The 18,955-nt window shown below is 38.8% G+C and overlaps 2 protein-coding genes across 4 annotated transcripts; one reads left to right on the top strand and one right to left on the bottom strand.

The window, feature by feature from the left end:
• The first annotated feature begins 1,125 nt into the window (after positions 1-1,125).
• On the top strand, positions 1,126-8,769 carry cenpq (centromere protein Q). Of its 3 annotated transcripts, none has more exons than XM_060860712.1 (9): positions 1,126-1,130; positions 1,420-1,514; positions 1,599-1,647; positions 3,312-3,402; positions 3,486-3,554; positions 3,678-3,807; positions 4,258-4,377; positions 5,837-5,914; positions 8,098-8,769. In XM_060860712.1, the coding sequence occupies exons 2-9, from the start codon at positions 1,434-1,436 to the stop codon at positions 8,218-8,220; spliced, it is 741 nt and encodes a 246-aa protein (XP_060716695.1). In that variant the 5' UTR covers positions 1,126-1,130; positions 1,420-1,433; the 3' UTR covers positions 8,221-8,769. The 3 variants fall into 3 exon arrangements, with proteins under 3 accessions (XP_060716695.1, XP_060716696.1, XP_060716694.1); XM_060860713.1 differs by lacking the exon at positions 1,126-1,130 and adding an exon at positions 1,227-1,250 and having other exon boundaries at positions 3,312-3,393; XM_060860711.1 differs by lacking the exon at positions 1,126-1,130 and adding an exon at positions 1,228-1,250.
• Positions 8,688-11,997, bottom strand: LOC132839629 (C3a anaphylatoxin chemotactic receptor). The gene is made up of 2 exons (XM_060860710.1): positions 11,864-11,997; positions 8,688-10,351 (listed from the first exon to the last, which is right to left on the bottom strand). The coding sequence occupies exon 2, from the start codon at positions 10,342-10,344 to the stop codon at positions 9,313-9,315; it is 1,032 nt and encodes a 343-aa protein (XP_060716693.1). The 5' UTR covers positions 10,345-10,351; positions 11,864-11,997; the 3' UTR covers positions 8,688-9,312.
• Positions 11,998-18,955: the final 6,958 nt, after the last annotated feature.

The raw sequence follows: 18,955 nt of genomic DNA, 5'->3' as shown, positions 1-18,955 counted from the left end.
GGTTAATTTGGGCTGGAGGAGTGATGGGTTGATGGTGTTAAAGGCAGAGCTGAAGTCCACAAACAGGATCCTCACATTCAGCCCTTTAGCAAACAACCTGCCTCCTGCTGCAGCCATTCATTCATTCATTCATTCATCTTCTACCGCTTATCCGAACTACCTCGGGTCACGGGGAGCCTGTCCCTATCTCAGGCATCATTGGGCATCAAGGCAGGATACACCCTGGACGGAGTGCCAACCCATCACAGGGCGCACACACACACTCATTCACTCACGCAATCACACACTACGGACAATTTTTTCCAGAGATGCCAATCAACCTACCATGCATGTCTTTGGACCGGGGGAGGAAACCGGAGTACCCGGAGGAAACCCCTGAGGCATGGGGAGAACATGCAAACTCCACACACACAAGGCGGAGGCAGGAATCGAACACCCAACCCTGGAGGTGTGAGGCGAACGTGCTAACCACTAAGCCACTGTGCCCCCCGACGTTACGCCCACCACTTGTCAGTCAATACTAATCAAGTGGACACTTATTGTATTTACTGGATCAGTTGATCAGTTGAAATTTGGTATGGTGCATCCATCAGCTCATATTGAACTTTAATCTTTGCTGAATTACATGAAAATCACGGCCATTTTCAGCTTATTAGGGTTCATTTAGTATTAGTAAAGCTAGCTAATAAATACAAGCACTTATTATTGAGCTATCATCACAAAACAAGGTTCTTTGTATCCTGGTTATATTTATTGTTTTCATTTGTTTATCTAAACCATGTAGATACAGTATGTTGTAGTGATGAATTCTTTATGGTTTAATGTAGTGAGACCCCCCACGTGTACACATACATGAGATACAAGACTCCATCAGATACAAAGGAAATAAGATGAATCTTGCAATACATTTAATCATGCATTCAATTAATTAGATCCTTCTGACGCCAATGTTTGTTTTCATACAACAACCCGATGTCCAACGTTACCACATTTATTTAATCAGCATTTATTTTAGACCTTCTTGATATTGCCTTTATCATGATGACCTTCTCAAGATGTCTTCCGGAAGTGTACGTTGTACACTGCGCATGCGCACAAACTTTTTTTTTTAAAAAACAACCGCGAAACCGGTGAGTATGTCAACAGAAACGGCTAATGTAGAATAAAATTTATTTTAGAATACATAAGATAGAACATATAATAAAAATATGTATATGTGACAGAATTGACCGTGTATTTGACACTATATTGTAGGTGAAGTATTAACTTAGCATGTTTTGTTAACTTTATTTAGCTAGATTTTGTAATCATTTTTCAAAAGTCCGATATAATAAAAAACCCACACACGCATTTAAAGGTAAATATATTCCCTACGCTTATTTATAACAGTGTGTAAAAAATCTCTGTCGTGTTTGTTAGCTTCTTTGCACAAGATGAAGCCAGCTCGAGGGTCGTCGAGAGCATCAACACTGGGTCCTAAATGCGCAGGACGGAGAGGAAAAAACTTACAGCAAGTAAGACTGATTCATTACTACTTAATCTGGCCAAATTGTATTGTTATCGTGCAGATAAGATAACAGAGATTTTCTGTACTTTAGAAACCAGTGCCTGAGGGTGAGAGCACACAAGATAACACAAGAAAGAAAGGTGAGTTTGGAGACCCTGCTGTTAGTATAAACAAGAAGGAGTTCATTTCTATTTTAGGTAGAACTCAAAATTACTTGCTTTACTATTTACTTGTGCTGATAATATGCTGTGTATTGTTCTCGTAAGGACACAGCGTTACTAAATTGCATGTGAACACAGGACACGGTTTGGACAAACATTCAACAGTGATGATGTGAATCAAGTCAAGTAGCTTTTATTGTCATTTCAACCATATATAGCTGTTACAGTACACAGTGAAATGAGACGTTTCTCCAGGACCAGGGTGTTACATAGAACAAAGACAGAGCTAAGGACTTAGTAAGTTAGTCCTAGATACATAAAGTGCATCTGTGCAACCTGGTGCAAACAGTGCAGGACAAGAGACAAACAAGACAGTGCAGGACAAAAGACAAACAAGACAATACAAAAAAGAGACAATAATCAGAAACAGCTCCAACCAGTGTAAATACTGTATGTTCAAACAAAATTGCATGTGCAGAAATACTGGAATGAACAGTGTTATAGCAGCAGTTACCTATCAAGGTGCTGTTCCACCTGAACACAAACATGGTGGGGATTAGAAGTATAAAAACCTTAAGCTAATACACTATGTAGACACCTGACTATCAGGCATTATAACTAGCCATAGAAATTTACATAGAGTATAACCATTGCCTTCATTTTTCTGGGACATCTTTTTATTAGATGTTTGTGTTTCTACTAAAGATTTGCGTTCATTCTACAAGAGCTACAAGAGCATTAGTGAGTCGCTGATGTCAGATCAGGAAGTCTGGGGTGCGATCAGTGTTCCAGTTCATCCCAAAGGTGTTGAGTGGGATTGAGTCAGGGCTCTGCAGGACACTGGAGTTCTTTCACCTTCATCCACTTGAACACAATATGCCTCTATTGGGCTTTGCTTTGTGCACAGGTGCATTGTCATGCTCTAACATGAGTTTGAGCCTTGAGTTTGAAGGGAAATTGTAAAGCCACGGCATTGTGAAACATTCTGTAGAATTGTGTAGCAACAGAACCATGAGGATGATTTTCAGGTGTCTAAAGAATTTGGGCCATACAGTGTAAATAATGGATCTTGTACCTCTTTTTCCAATTTCCATAACTTTGAGGAACGCAAGTTATGTATATAAACATTATATGACCCAGCAGGAGGTGAACACAGCCTCAGGGTCATTTTGTGTATCCGGTTTATGACGTTCATATGAAACATCCTGTTTTTCTGGACGCATGGTGTTTGGTACAGCAGCATCTACACATAAACATTTTATGCTGTAGGTCATATTTCCCAGTAAACAGGATGTTGAATTGTGCAACTGATCTGCAGTTTGAAATAATTTAGGTCTGTGTGCAAAGACCCTACCACAACCAACCCAAAAACAATCTTGACTTTGGCCAAATGCCATTAGATTAATATTAAAATAAAGTAAAACAGATTTAAGATTCAAAATATTTATTTGTCACGTACACAGTTATATACTGTATACAACTTGCAGTGAAATTAAAATCCGACTCCTCCTAGACTGCGCATAGAAATAGACTACATTTAAGAACTAATACAGCTTGTAAGTAGACATTTAACTCATTTAAATACTGCTACATGTTAGTCCTGTTAACCAGTTGTTTTTCAATTAAAAATGTTTTTTCTGCAGAGCTGAGAAAGGTGAAAGGTCAGGAAAAATGGAAACCATTGGACAAGTCCTCCATCAGGGTCATCGACAACATGCTGAGTTTGTCAGTACTGTGAGCAACCTAATGACCTTTTTAGAAATAAATCACTAGCTTTATTCATTTTCAGTATCAGAGTGTCTATTTTGCTTTTATAGATACGTCCTTACAAAGAGATCAAAAGAAAAAGAGGAATTACAGAAGCACCTTAATTCCTTGAAAGACCAGTAAGACACATACTTAGTAATCTGCGATCATTTTCTTTCTCTGATATATTTCATAGCTGTTAAGTCATTAAAAAAATGTATTTATTAATTTATTATTAAAACTGAGATTTATTATTATTTCAGGTTCCTAGCTAAATGTTCTCAACTCCCTGTGCCACCTCAGAAACATGGAAACCTGATGCGCTTGTCCCAACAGTTCCACACTGAGAACCAGAAGGTTAAGCGTGGCAAAAAGAAGATTGAGGCATTAAAGGTAAAAGAGTAAAAAAAGTAGTTTTTTTAAATTGTCATATATTTAATGCGTATCTGTACGCTGTTCTTTGGTGGTCCCAGTGACAGGATCCTGTACTCTCATTGACCTGGCCCTGGTTTGGGGTCCTGAGATAACTGGTTCTGTAGGTGCTTGTTGGTAAGAGCGGTAAGCAGAGAATAGCATAAGAATAGCACAAGAACAGGTCAAACTGTTAGCTCAGGTAGCTACTCTTTGTACCCATGGTAAGCAGGAAAGCATCTCAAAGCACACAGTAACAGCAGATGATCACACCGGGTTCCACTGCAGTCAGCAAACAACAGGAATCACTCAATTGGAAATTTTGCTTCCTGACGTATTGCACACACTTGTTATCGCAGCGTCGGTGGTGATATTAATGTGCAACATCCAGTAGTGCTCTGCTTTTTCAATAATGGGTGTTTTTGTTTGAAGGAGCGCAGCCAGGAGTTGGTTAGCCAACTGGAGCAGCTGCAAGGAAAGATGGACCGTTTGGAGAATGAGTGCAGGATCATGAGGGACAAACTGGAGGAAGAAGAGTTAAAAGCACAAACGGTATGTACTAAAAGCAAAGCTACAACAAATGCATTTTTACTGCATGCTCCAGATTATCCATTGTTTTTTAATTTGCATTAATTTTTATTAGATTATTTATTAGGGGAAGTCGTGGCCTAATGGTTAGAGAGTCTGACTCGTAACCCTATGGTTGTGGGTTCGAGTCTCGGGCCGGCCACGACTGAGGTGCCCTTAAGCAAAGCACCGAATCATTCACCGAATCATTAGAAAGTTTTAGCCAAATATTTAGATTTTTTTTTTATTATTGATTTAGATTCTTCAAAATGATTAATTTTATTAAATATGTCGAGGTTTTCGTTTATTTAAAAAAATAATGCTGACTGCACATTTCTTAGGCAGTAAAACACATCGTGTAATAAAGTGCCATTTATTGTAGAGTGAAGTCTCAAAAAAGTTTTAGAGGAATTTCTTTGTTCAAAAAAAAAACAATTCAGAAGCTTATTCTCTTCAGAGACGATGTACAGAACTCTTTTTTTAATTATCCAAATAGTGCGAGTTGTAGGCAGACTTTTCATGTATTGGTGTTATGAATATAATCAGTAGGAAGTTATTATGTTTATCAACATCTGGCAGATGTCATGGTGTCTTCATTACTTGACTCCGGTTAGCAATATTCATTCATCTTCTACCGCTTATCCGAACTACCTCGGGTCACGGGGAGGATACACCCTGGACGGAGTGCCAACCCATCGCAAGGCACACACACACACACTAGGGACAATTTTCCAGAGATGCCAATCAACCTACCATGCATGTCTTTGGACCGGGGGAGGAAACCGGAGTGCACGGGGAGAACATGCAAACTCCACACACACAAGGTGGAGGCGGGAATCGAACCCCGACCCTGGAGGTGTGAGGCGAACGTGCTAACCACTAAGCCACCGTGCCCCCCCCCGGTTAGCAATATTTTAAAGCATAATCCAACTCGTAGCTGACATGAATTATTTATAATGAGTCTCTGCTGTTGGTGACATAGTTGAGAATAGATTTACTAGTAAATTTAGCTCAGTTGGTGGTGTTGTAACATGCCTTAATCACAAACCTCAGATAAAGGAGATGTGTGTATATAATACCCGGTAATGGGTACAGAGCATTCCAGACATGTTAAAAACTATAATTTGTCAGTTTGTTAAACGGTGTCTTTACTCTGGATGGGATGCAGATTTTTCCTTTATGTGAAATCAAGCCATAGTCAGGAAATAAAAGCTGCTGCAGGTGACGGTGTTGGAGCTATTCTTAAAAGTTGGATCATCAACAAAGGTTCTTCCATAGACTTGGTTGAAAAAAAAAGAAAGAAGAAGCTAGCTTTCTGTCTCTAAGTCACAACCGTCTATAACAATAAAGCACACGTTACATCATGGATCCCACAATCGGGGATCGTTCACTGATTACTTGTGCTGGTGTAACATTGGTGTCTCACACACGTTTCTTTTTATAGTTTATTCAGCTGGCCGAACAAGCTGTTCTGCGTCTTCCTGCTTTACCACGGTATCCTGAAGATGAGCTCACGTTACAGGTACAGAGTAATAATAATTCCTAACGATTGAAGCGTACGATGCAGAAGCCACAGTGTCATTTTTTTGCATCATTCTATTTGAAATATTTTTAAATGACCTGGGGATTTTCCTTTCTGAAAATACAGAAGCATACTGCGCAACCTTTTTATTTTGCTTGGGTAGCAAAGATAGCAGTAAGTGTGGAACTTCATTTCACACTTTTTTAGAGATCTAAACCACAGCTAAAGCTTGGACGTGAAGTCAGTGGTGCTGAACAATCATAAAAGAGGAGGTTTCCTGTTTTCACATGACACACATCCAGTATATAGTAATGATTACGTGATGATAGCGATGCTTAAAAGTACATAAAGTTTGGAATAACCGGAACATTCTAACAACAATTAAATGTTTTTCTTTTTTACACCACCGTGTCGAGTTCTAATGAATAAATAAACTGTTGCACTGCAGGATCCATGTGACCAAACTTTCAGAAATATATGAATAATTATCTGATTAGAATAAGCAGTTACTGAAAGCGGGTGAAGGAGGGAAACAAGAAACATCTAATTAAAACGCTTTAGAATAGGATCTGGTCTGAATATTTTTATTTAGGCTACGTAGCCTATAGTCGTGTTACACAGTTTCCCAATTCGGTCTAATATCGTAGATCCAGCACAGCAACATGCAGATAGTCTGAGTCATCCCAAATGCTTTTAAATGTGTCCCCGGGCACCGCAGCATAAATGGCTGCCCACTGCTCCGGGTGTGTGTTCACGGTGTGTGTTCACCGCTGTGTGTGTGCACTTTGGATGGGTTAAATGCAGAGAACTGAATATGGCTCACCAAACTTAGCCGTATGTCATGTCACGTCACTTTAAACACAGTAAGGTCCATGTCGATATTTAGTGTTTTAATGTGGGCGGTAGCAGCAGGTTAAAGTGTTTAAAATTAAATGTTAAAATGAAATAAAGGTTAAAATGAATGAATTGAGTAACCGCTTTAACCTTATCAGGGTCCTGGTGGATCCAGTGCTGATCTAATCAAGGTTTGAGAATAGATAGTAATCAAGAATTTGAAATAATCAAGATGCGAATGAAGTCAATCTTTAAAGACCTTTATTTATTTTATTTTCTAATTTTTTTTAATTGGTGTAAATTAACATGATTGTTAAATATAAGAATAATTTATGTAATAAATATAAATAACATGGTCATTGAATACAAAACGGTTAACTCAATAGTTATTTTAAGCCCCTTTGAGTTTGGAACAAAATATGGAAAATGCGTAGAAAGCCGTTGTACACAATGGTGTACTTCCAACATTGTGGCAACAGTTTGGGGAGGAACCACATATGGGTGTGATGGGCAGGTGTGCACAAACTTTTGGCCATACTTTGAGCTTCAGTCCTGTTTGTTACCAAGTCAGTAACTGAGAGCTGGTTTATGAGGTTCACTCTGTCTGAAATTTTGCCAATCATCGTATGTGGAAATCATGTGTTTGAGCAGGAACGAGCATAAGAACACACTGTCCAAGATATCTTATTTCTTCACAGTGGAATTGACTCCAGCATCTTAATAGGCAGCGTGTTAAGATGCTTCAAAGTAGATTTTCACGTAGGCTGCACAGTCTAAGAGTTTATAATTCAACAAAATATAGGATTTAATAATCTACCCAATTCTACAATGTGTTTTACTGAAGTCTAAGGCGAGACCAAGGTTCTCACACAGAGTTAAAATTGCAACAAGGGATTCTTGTGAAACTAAGTGACATAATTTTTATTTCTAAATCTCTGCTAATCTGCTACAGTTAACAACATCGTAAGATTGTGTAGAATTGATCGCAAGATAATTTATTGTTGGTAATTTTGTGTAACATGCTAAACATTTTTTTCACATCCAACATCAATCTCCTTTAAATGGAAACCTGCCAAGAGCTACACGAAGCAGCAGCACCAGCCACTAATTTCCTTTATATGTCGCAAACTAGAAACCAAAGTGTTGCTGCAACTCTCTCAAAACTGAGAACTTCTGCATTATTGCCTGATCACTAATGCCTTGTAATAACAAAGTCTTGCGGTTTGACTTTGGAGGACTGCAGTGTAAGACTTTTTACACAGTCACTGCTAAAGGAAGAAGTGCTTATAAGACTATTGTAATTTAGCGCTGGGTCGATTGGTTGATTTTGCATTTGATTGGTCCATCAGGAGAAGATCATGAAAGCAGTGCCTGATCACAAAGCTGTCACGAAAGCACTTCAGAAAAGAAAAGTCACTGCGGACGTAAAAGCCTTTTTGGAGTTGGCGCATAAGCAGACGGATCACCTGTGACTCATTTCGTAACTCCAACAAGTGGATCATTGTTTTCTATTTGTTTTTTGTTTTGTTTTCAACTCGAACTGTAACTTTTTTTTTTTTTCTGGTTTAAAACAGTGTTGTCTGTTAGAAATGAACATGCTTGTTAATTTCAATAAGATTAGCGTTCATATAGAATTAACTCCAAAGTCACTGATATTCAACACATGCAAAAATAAAATAACAGCATTTACAGACAAGGGAATTTTCACACTTTTTCTTGTCCAGTGTATAAATAAATGACTGCATATTTCCTGGTTAAAATGATTGTAAATCCCGAAACTTGTTATTAATCCTACATTTGCAAGACATGTATTTGTTTCACTAGTATGGATGTTTTTGCTGTATATGGTTTATACTGATACTCTGATTGTAATCGTAAATGATTATTAACAGTCGGACAATTTTAATTAAATAAATAATGCTGTCCAGTTCTCACAGTATTTTGCAAGTTGTTTCAGAATTTTAATGAGATTTGTAACATAACAATAAATTTTGAACGTTTTCATAGTGCAACGCAATACACTTAAGCGTATGTTGATGCATAAACTTAATAACCTTAACACAAAAGGAGAAATTTTGCAGGATTTTAGCCCTTGTTACATACATCTCTACTCAGAGGCCGATGCTGCAGGGCTTTATTCCTTCAGTCTTTCCAGTCTCTCTCAGCTTTATCTGTCACAGCTATCTTTCCCGATATCTCCACTGTTTGTACACTTTATTTCTTATTAATGTGACAGTAAATGTCACTAAGCTGAACTCACAACTATACCTTTGTGAGTGAGTGACCTTTTCTTTTAAGTATAATTGCAATGAAGATATCTTAATAATTAAGTCTGAACATTGACCCTGCAGCTTGAAGAGCATTGGGGGAAATCTTAAGAGTTCACATTATAAAAAACACAAGAAATTAATATTTGAAATCCATTTGCTGTCTCTTACATCCTTAGCTGGTCAGATAGACTTCTTTCAGGAAATGGTTTCACTTCTCGGAGTTTTGACCACAGCACAGCTTTCTCAAGAGTGCGCAAACTTTTGAAATATCCATTGTTGAACAATAATTTGCATTTAAATCTGGGAGTCTTTTCTCCGCAAGGACTTCCTGCGCAGGGATTCGGAAACATCCTCGTTAAAGACTCGCACGATGGTCGATAGCAGCGAGTCACGGAGAGTGCGGCTCAGTCCGCGAGCAGCAAACACGTACAGAATTGGGTTGAGTGCGCTCTTGATGTACACAAAGAACAGGGACACGTATATGCCAAATTCTGCTTTTTTAGAAAGATTTTGCCAATCGTCCCGGCTACTAGCCAGTGCTTTGAGGAAGCGGCAGGTAAAGTATGGCACCCAACAAGTGAGAAACATTAGCATGGTCAAGAAGAGGATCCGGTAGAGGCGGCTCAGCCTCTGTGCTGTGTAAATAGATCCAGTAGGGGAAGTAGGTGAAGAGACGGGGGTGCTGGACACTGACGTCTCGGACCTTCTTGCGATAACAATTACAGCCAGGTTGCAGGATAAGAAAATTACCAGTGGAAGCAGGAAACCTGCCACTGACTCCAACACAAACAGCAGTGTTTTTCCAGTGTCCTTAACATTCTCTTTACAGTGGGTCTTGTTGCGTATATCTTGTATTAGTCCGGCAGCTGTAATGTAGGGCACTGAGAGCGCACAAGCTAATGCCCACTGCAGGATGCAGACAAGTGGTACCACCCAGCGGGGCCGCCTCATTCGAGCCCAGACAGGCCGTAATATGCACAAACACCGTTCCAATGCGATGGCACTCAGCAAAAAGGCCCCTACATATAATCCTAGGCAGCGCAGGAACATAATCAGTTGGCACACAGGCTTTCCAAATGGCCAGCTCATGTTGTTCAGTAGATAGCCCAGCATGACTGGTGTACGCATAATTAACATTAGGTCAGCCAGAGCTAAGTTCACCACGTATATCCGGAAGCTTCCAGCACCCTGTGTTTCACCTCCTATGGAGCCACTTCTTCTTCTCTTGCGGAATCCCAACACCCAAACCACCAAACTGTTCAGAGTTACACCCACCACGAAGATCAACACCGTCACTATCATCTGCAACACCTGTCCTGCATCCATTGGATATCTGGGGAAAGATGATGAGGCATTTTTTGGCATTGCTATTACATTTTTTTTACTCCTTTAAAATGATTCATTTAAATTTTAATTAATTTAACACTGGATATTTGTGATGTGTGATGTCTGTTGATCATTCAAAGAAAAAAAAAAAAATCAGATTCTTCCTTAAACCTGAGTGTGACTAAACCCATACTCATGACTGGAACATTGCCAGATGGCAGTGCAACACACACTCTTTGTTAACGGATCATTAAGGATTATAATGCTTTTAAAAGAATTGCAATCATTGAGGCTTTTTCCAATTCCGCATACATTAAAAGCCATAATCATAAACAACGTCTTTCAAATGGATGAAAATGTATTTTAAATAACACTACTGCTGTGAACCGGTGTCCCGTCCGGGGTTAGATTTCCCGCCTTGTGCTCGATGTTAGCCAGGCTCAGGATCCACTGCTACAGGAAGATGAACGATTGAATGATCTTTACTGACATATTAATATTTGTTAAAGCCCATCTAAGTAAGAAAAATAGCACAGAATGTCCTTCTATACTTACTGTTCTTAGCAGAATGAGTTAAAGATATTGTGCAGACTCAGGATTTTCTATAATATTTCATGCCCTGTGGGTTGTGGCTTTGACGCTAAAAGACTTCTTTCAGGCAGCTGATGTGTGTGTGAGATATCAGGTCTGTTTCTTGTTGGAAGTTAAATTCACTACTTACATACATCAGTCTTTTGTTATATAACAGCAGTTTGAAGATAGACACCCTAGATAAGGACTAAACATTATAAAAACAAACATTCATTTAAAGGGCATCAATAATTTCAACATAGACGATGCTAATATTTTTAAAGGAGCATGTAGAGAATGAATATGTAAATATTTTGTATATTTAGTGAGAAATTTGAAAGAATAAAATGTGTTCTAAAGATCAGAATTTTAAACCTTGGTTATTTCTAAAGAAATAAAAAAGATGTTTTGGAATGAGCATAAGTCAATATTATTGTAAAGTCATTGGCACTATAAACTGTCTACACTATAAACAGCAGGTATCCTGGGCAAAGTTGTAGTTTTTTCCTGCGCAAAAGTTTTTTAAAATGTATGTTGTAATAGAGCTTGATTGATTTTTTTTATTTGCATAAATACCACTTTGGTTAGTTCTACAGTTGCTTTCAAGTATGTGTGTGTGTGTGTGTGTGTGTGTGTGTGTGTGTGTGTGTGTGTGTGTGTGTGTGTGTGTGTGTGTGTGTGTGTGTGTGTGTGTGCGTGCGTGTTTCTCAAAGGAATGCTAACCCTTCCAACTCAGGCTAGAACAAGTTCCAGTAAAAGGACCTGCTGTTCAGCGCCTGTCTACACCAATCCAAAACACTACAAGAACACACCTTAACACGTTTACATAGACTCGCACGTTCTCCTGGCTCACCTTGGGAGAAATGCAATATCTCCCCAATATTCAGTTCTTAACACAATATGGTTTGAATTATACAGAGAGCATGTCATAATCTTCTGTCATGCTTACCTGTAACTGTAGCAGTCTGCCTGTGGATGGAGACGGTGATGTTACATGAGCCAGAGTTAGGAGAGAAAACTCCACAGTGTATATTTGTCAGGTGGGGGGTGGACAAGAGCAAGAGCTGGTATAAGAAATGAGAGAGGGAGTGTTCTCTGTTACTATCGACGAAATCATTAGAGGCGTGTTAAAGAAAGCCTTCATGCCCACGTAGACATGTTCCTTCCTCTTTAAATATTGCAGCAAGCTGATTGCAACACAGACTCTGATAGCCATCAGGTGCTGTGCATGAACGTGTTCCTGTCTCTCCACAATGACACTTCTTTCTTGGTGGTTACATTTATTAGAGAGAGTATATTCTTATATTTGTTTGAGGAACAATCTCAGACCGTTGCTCAGTGGTTGCTCTAGAACACAGTGCACCATGGATAACAAACCTGTTCCTCAATAGCTGGTCTTTTCCCCTCCAAAGCATGCTCAGCTTTTGGGGGGAAAAATATACTGTAACTTTCAGATTAAAAACTGTCACTTGGGTCAGTTGTATATTGTACTTTATACTATATATATATATATATATATATATATATATATATATTTATAATGCTCTCCAAAATTATTGCCACATTTCATAAATGAATGACTGCTTAACATTGACTGCTGATATATTGTTTGTACTAAACATTTGACATGCTTAAGAAAATGTTTTTTTATTTTATTTTAATTAATTCATTTATTTTTTACTATTTATTTAATTTTTTATTTATAAATCTGTCTTATCTCTGCCAGGAACTTTAGCATCAGTTCATCACATATAGAGCTTTCATCTTATCTATAGAAATTTTTCCACATTAAAAACTGTCACTTGGGTGGGTTGTATGTTGTACTTTTTTTTATATATAATGCTCTCCAAAATTATTGCCACCTTTTTAATAAATGAATGACTGCTTAAAATTACACACCATAATTCAGCTGTTCTAACAAAAAAAAAATAATTAAAGCTACTTTATTATTTTTTTTTCTATCAATGATATATTGTTTGTACTAAACATTTGACACGCCTAAGAAAGCCTGGTTTTATTTATTTATTTATTTTTTACTGAGTGTTCAAGAAGTCTTGTGTTGCCTTTGCTGCACAAATCAGGTAATATGTACAAAATACATAATCATGTCCTCATGACGACTCATGATCGATGCGTCCCACATCACAGTAAGGACAACGGGGAGAAATTTCATTCATTTAAAATCTTTCCAATACTATTCAACGTAATTGTTTTACCAGTACAGCACTCTTTCATGTACACTATAATACTGGACAGTGAGCCAGTACACAGTGGGATTAGCATCTGAACTTCATCTGAATAAATATCATGCGATCTGAAGATATCAAACTCTCAACTAACTGATATGTCGCTGAAATATAAAAGTGTTCTTTTCTTAATCTGTGTCATCTCTGCCAGAAAGTTTAGCATCAGTTCATCACATATAGAGCTTTCATCTTATCTATAGAAATTTTGCAGAAAGCATGCAGAAACCTAAGAATGTAAGTGGCCTTTGTTTATTTCATGAAGGATTGGTCCAAGTTTCTTTGGATGAAAAACAGTGCTGTTATTTCCTACAGGCATCACAACATATTAATTTTCAAATCATATGGAAAACACCACTTAAAAATGCTGTAGAGACTCAAGAGTGTGCAGGTGAGATGGAAAATATCAGACATAAATGTGAAAAGATTGCATCAGACATGCAGCTTACACATTTTGCAGAGCTGTTTTTCCCCCATAATACACGCTGCAAATGAAGCTGTTGATATCTGTGATATTGACTCTCAATCTGTGGAGGAAACCACTTCCCCCTTTAACACATTGCTAATCTTTTAGCATGTGTCTGTAGCGACAAAGATTTCTGCCAAGAGAAATGGAGAAATTTTGATAAAAACTTGGAACTTTGGCCCCAAGTCCAAATACACAAGTAGAAAAAAACACACTACAGGCTGATCCAACTTTGATGTAATGTCCTTAAAACAAGTCAAAATGAGGCTCATTAGTGTGTTGGCCTCCACGTGCCTGTATGACCTCCCTACAACGCCTGGGCATGCTCCTGATGAGGTGGCAGATGGTCTCCTGAGGGATCTCCTCCCAGACCTGGACTAAAGCATCCGCCAACTCCTGGACAGTCTGTGGTGCAACGTGGTGTTGGTGGATGGAGCGAGACATGATGTCCCAGATGTGCTTACAGTAATTGGATTCAGGTCTGGGGAACGGGCAGGCCAGTCCATAGCATCAATGCCTTCGTCTTGCAGGAACTGCTGACACACTCCAGCCACTTGAGGTCTAGCATTGTCTTGCATTAGGAGGAACCCAGGGCCAATCGCACCGGCATACAGTCTCACAAGGGGTCTGAGGATCTCATCTACCTAATGGCAGTCAGGCGAGCACCTGGAGGGCTGTGCGGCCCTCCAAAGAAATGCCACCCCACACCATTACTGACCCACTGCCAAACCAGTCATGCTGGAGGATGTTGCAGGCAGCAGAACGTTCTCCACGGCGTCTCCAGACTGTCACGTCTGTCCCGTGTGCTCAGTGTGAACCTGCTTTCATCTGTGAACCCCCACCTGTGGACGTCGGGCCCTCATACCACCCCCATGGAGTCTGTTTCTGACCGTTTGAGCAGACACATGCACATTTATGGCCTGCTGGAGGTAATTTTGCAGGGCTCTGGCAGTGCTCCTCCTTGCACAAAGGCAGAGGTAGCGGTCCTGCTGCTGGGTTGTTGCCCTCCTATGGCCTCCTCCACGTCTCCTGATGTACTGGCCTGTCTCCTGGTAGCGCCTCCACAGCTCGCATTGATGTGCCATCCTAGATGAGCTGCACTACCTGAGCCACTTGTGTGGGTTGTAGACTCCGTCTCATGCTACCACTAGAGTGAGAACACCGCCAGCATACAAAAGTGACCAAAACTTCAGCCAGATTGCATAGGAACTGAGAGTGGTCTGTGGTCACCACCTGCAGAACCACTCCTTTATTGGGGTGTCTTGCTAATTGCCTATAATTTCCACCTGTTGTCTATTCCATTTGCACAACAGCATGTTAAATTGATTGTCAGTCAGTGTTGCTTCCTACGTGGGCAGTTTGATTTCACAGAAGTGTGATTGACTTGGAGTTACATTGTGTTAAGTGTTCCCTTTATTTTTTTGAGTGTATTTTGATGGTAACATTTCAAATATGAATATTGATACAAGGGAAAGAATTTGAATACATTTGAATAAGCAGTTAGCACATTAAATAAGGGCTGTGGTTTCTTGTTTTGATTTTGGTCCTGATTTTTATCAAGTTTCTATAAGTGTATCTGCATGTTTCTTTCTTTCTTTCTTTCTTTCTTTCTTTCTTTCTTTCTTTCTTTCTTTCTTTCTCTGTCTCACATGCACACACACCTTTTTCAGCAGTGTCTCTGCAAAGAAATGCAATATTTATGTACACACTAATAATCATTTTATTTAAATAAATATATCATAGGGGGGCGCGGTGGCTTAGTGGTTAGCACGTTCGCCTCACACCTCCAGGGTTGGTGGTTTGATTCCCGCCTCCGCCTTGTGTGCATGTTCTCCCCGTGCCTCGGGGGTTTCCTCCGGGTACTCCGGTTTCCTCCCCCGGTCCAAAGACATGCATGGTAGGTTGATTGGCATCTCTGGAAAATTGTCCGTAGTGTGTGATTGTGTGAGTGAATGAGTGTGTGTGTGTGTGTACCCTGTAATGGGTTGGCACTCTGTCCAGGGTGTATCCTGCCTTGATGCCCGATGATGCCTGTCCCCCGGTCCAAAGACATGCATGGTAGGATGAAATTGTCTGTAGTGTGTGATGGCGTGAGTGAATGAGAGTGTGTGCCCTGCGATGGGTTGGCACTCCATCCAGGGTGTATCCTGCCTTGATGCCCGATGACGCCTCAGGCACAGGCTCCCCGTGACCCGAGGTAGTTCGGATAAGCTGTAGAAAATGAGTGAGTGAGTAAATATATCATTTTTAGAACAATATTTTAATTACATTTCCCATTCAGTGTATTAGGTGCACCTGCACATTCAGACGGTACGGATGATGAGATGAGATGATATGAGATGTACTGTTACTCTTATATATATATTCTGATATTATTATTTTATTTATTTATTTATTTTTTATTTTAATAATTGTGTTTTGGGAAGTGTGTAAATAACCTATGTAGCATTTGAAGGGCAGTTCTCAATTAAAAAAAAACAAAAAACATTTTTTTATTTTATTATTTACACTGACCATGCTGTTCCAAAATTCACACCCCTGACTCTTAATGAATCATGTTTCCTTCCTGTGCCTCAGTGAATGTTTACAGTTTTTGTAATAGCTGTATACGAGTCTCTCAGTGTCCTCAGTATGAAATGATGGATCTGAAGAAGTTATTGGAAAAGGGAACAAATATGACTGGAGGATTTTCCTTGAAGAACTCTTAGCAGTTTTTACCGGCTCAGGACAAACGAGAGACTGATGAAGAACTCTCACTAATAATAAGCACACACACAGAACACACAGGGTTAAGAGTCAATGTGATGTAAAACTTTTGAACTGGTTCCTTTGTGTAAATGTATATAGTCTTGTGCACTGGATGTAAACATAATAAAAGAGTTAAAAAAAAGAATTTAAAAAAATTAAAGAAATCTTAGGTTCTTTATCTGCTGGTTGTTGTCAGATGAAGCTTTTTTTAAGGGTCTGTAGTTTCCCTCTTTATTCTCTGAGATTCAGCCAACAATGGAGGGGATCTGAGAACTTCTACAGATCTCAGCAGTTTCTAAAATACTCAAACCAACCCATCTGACACAAAAAAAAACATTTCATGGTTAAAGTCACAGTTTTTCCCCATTCTGATGTTTGATGTGAACATTATCTGAAGCTGCTGCCACATGATTGGCTGACTGATATGTTGTTTTATTAGTTTTATTACAAAAATAATATTATATTTTTGAAAAATATTTTTCTTTATATATATTTTTTATTCTAGATTTTTATATTTCCATAAAGCAGCTTTAAGACAATGACTGATGTTAAACCGCTATACAAATAAATTAATTGAATAAAAAAATTCCCAAAAAATAAAAGGTTAAAAGTGAGTTTAAGTGAAAACCTGAAACAATTTAGAGTTTTGATCTCAGAACAAATTAGCAGGCAGTTTAACAGATTAACTATGTTTGACAGTAGAAAGTTATCCTTGTTGAGACAACATACTGAAAACACTCACTCTCTCACTCATTTTCTACCGCTTATCCGAACTACCTCGGGTCACAAGGGAGCCCTCACGGGTCACAGGGATCTCAGGCGTCATTGGGCATCAAGGCAGGATACACCCTGGACGGAGTGCCAACCCATCGCAGGGCACACAAACACTCTCATTCACTCACGCAATCACACACTACGGACAATTTTCCAGAGATGCCAATCAACCTACCATGCATGTCTTTGGACCGGGGGAGGAAACCGGAGTACCCGGAGGAAACCCCCGAGGCACGGGGAGAACATGCAAACTCCACACACACAAGGCGGAGGCGGGAATTGAACCCCCAACCCTGGAGGTGTGAGGCGAACCTGCTAACCACTAAGCCACCGTGCCCCCCATACTGAAAAACATGAAATGCAGATGAGATATGAATCTCTGATGCCTTCTAGTGGCTGATTTTTACACTTGCACACATCAGTCAATCAAATCATTTTTTTCTGCACAGTCTTTATTACATGTTCTCTGTCAGTCCTCAGATTTTCATTCATTCCTTCATATTTGTGACAATTTTTTTCCCATGTTGAATGAAATTTAGTGAAATGAATAATTCACTAAATAAATTTTAACAAATTCCATAGGGTCATCACACATAAAGGAACTGTTCTCTATCTATCTATCTATCTATCTATCTATCTATCTATCTATCTATCTATCTATCTATCTATCTATCTGTCTGTCTGTCTGTCTGTCTGTCTGTCTGTCTGTCTGTCTGTCTGTCTGTCTACCTGCCTGCCTGCCTGCCTATCTATCTATCTATCTATCTATCTATCTATCTATCTATCTATCTATCTATCTATCTATCTATCTATCTATCTATTACTTAAGACATGAGAAAATTTACTCATGGAAACAAATTTGATCTGTTAGACAAATTAATGCTGATTAATTTAGACACAATCTATCAAATCTACAGTTTAACACATTGTGGCAATGCTTCTATATTCTAATAATTGATTAATTGATTTTCTTTACAGATCTGTAAATTCTGGAGAAAATTACTTCAACCAGATGTTATCTCAGTAATACCCATTAAAGCCCACTGTGTGTTTACGGCACTGGTTGACTCACAGTGTCATCAGTTGCACTGAAATAGAAACATCACAAAAACACAATTCTCAGAATAAACAGTAAGCAACAAATCATTTTTTGTAAATGATGTATGATGAAGTTTGAAACCAGTCTGGAAAGTTTTTCTATAAAAATATTTGGTGTGAATTTTTTGACTTTTCCCATTACTTTGGGAAGTGATGAATTTTAGATAAGTGTCAGACATTATGCAGGAATTGAAAAAAGGACAAGGACATCAGCACTAGTGTCAAATCTTCATTTTAATATCCATGAAGCAATAGCATATTTACACCCTGCTTTCTGACCAGCACCTGGGTGATGTCGTCCAGCATGGGCTGTGACATGAATTTGTCTGGTTTCAAAGATGGTGGACCGAGCAAAGTAGAAAAATTGGGACTATTTAATTGACTCTCAACTGAAATGATAAAGATGCGATGGACCTCATGATGCTCTTAAGATAAGAATCTGAAAAATAACTGATGCTAAACATATTTATGGACTGATAGTGAGGAACGGTTTTAAGATAATTGACCTATGATCATAAAACCTGCTTCTAAATCCTGCAATTCTGCCAATAAAAAAAAAATTAAAAAAAAATTTGTGTGTGGGTGCACAAAATTAACATCTAACTGAACAGTAACTGTATAAATCACTGAGAATAGGTTTAAACAAATAAATATTAAAGTAAAATAAATCATATCAGAGGTAAGGCTTTGGTAAAAATCAGTAAAAAAAAAT

The sequence above is a fragment of the Tachysurus vachellii genome, chromosome 24, assembly GCF_030014155.1.
Source record: "Tachysurus vachellii isolate PV-2020 chromosome 24, HZAU_Pvac_v1, whole genome shotgun sequence".
Lineage (NCBI taxonomy): Eukaryota > Metazoa > Chordata > Actinopteri > Siluriformes > Bagridae > Tachysurus > Tachysurus vachellii.
Note: the sequence above shows the minus strand (reverse complement) of the source record. Positions and strands in the feature narration are given on the sequence as shown.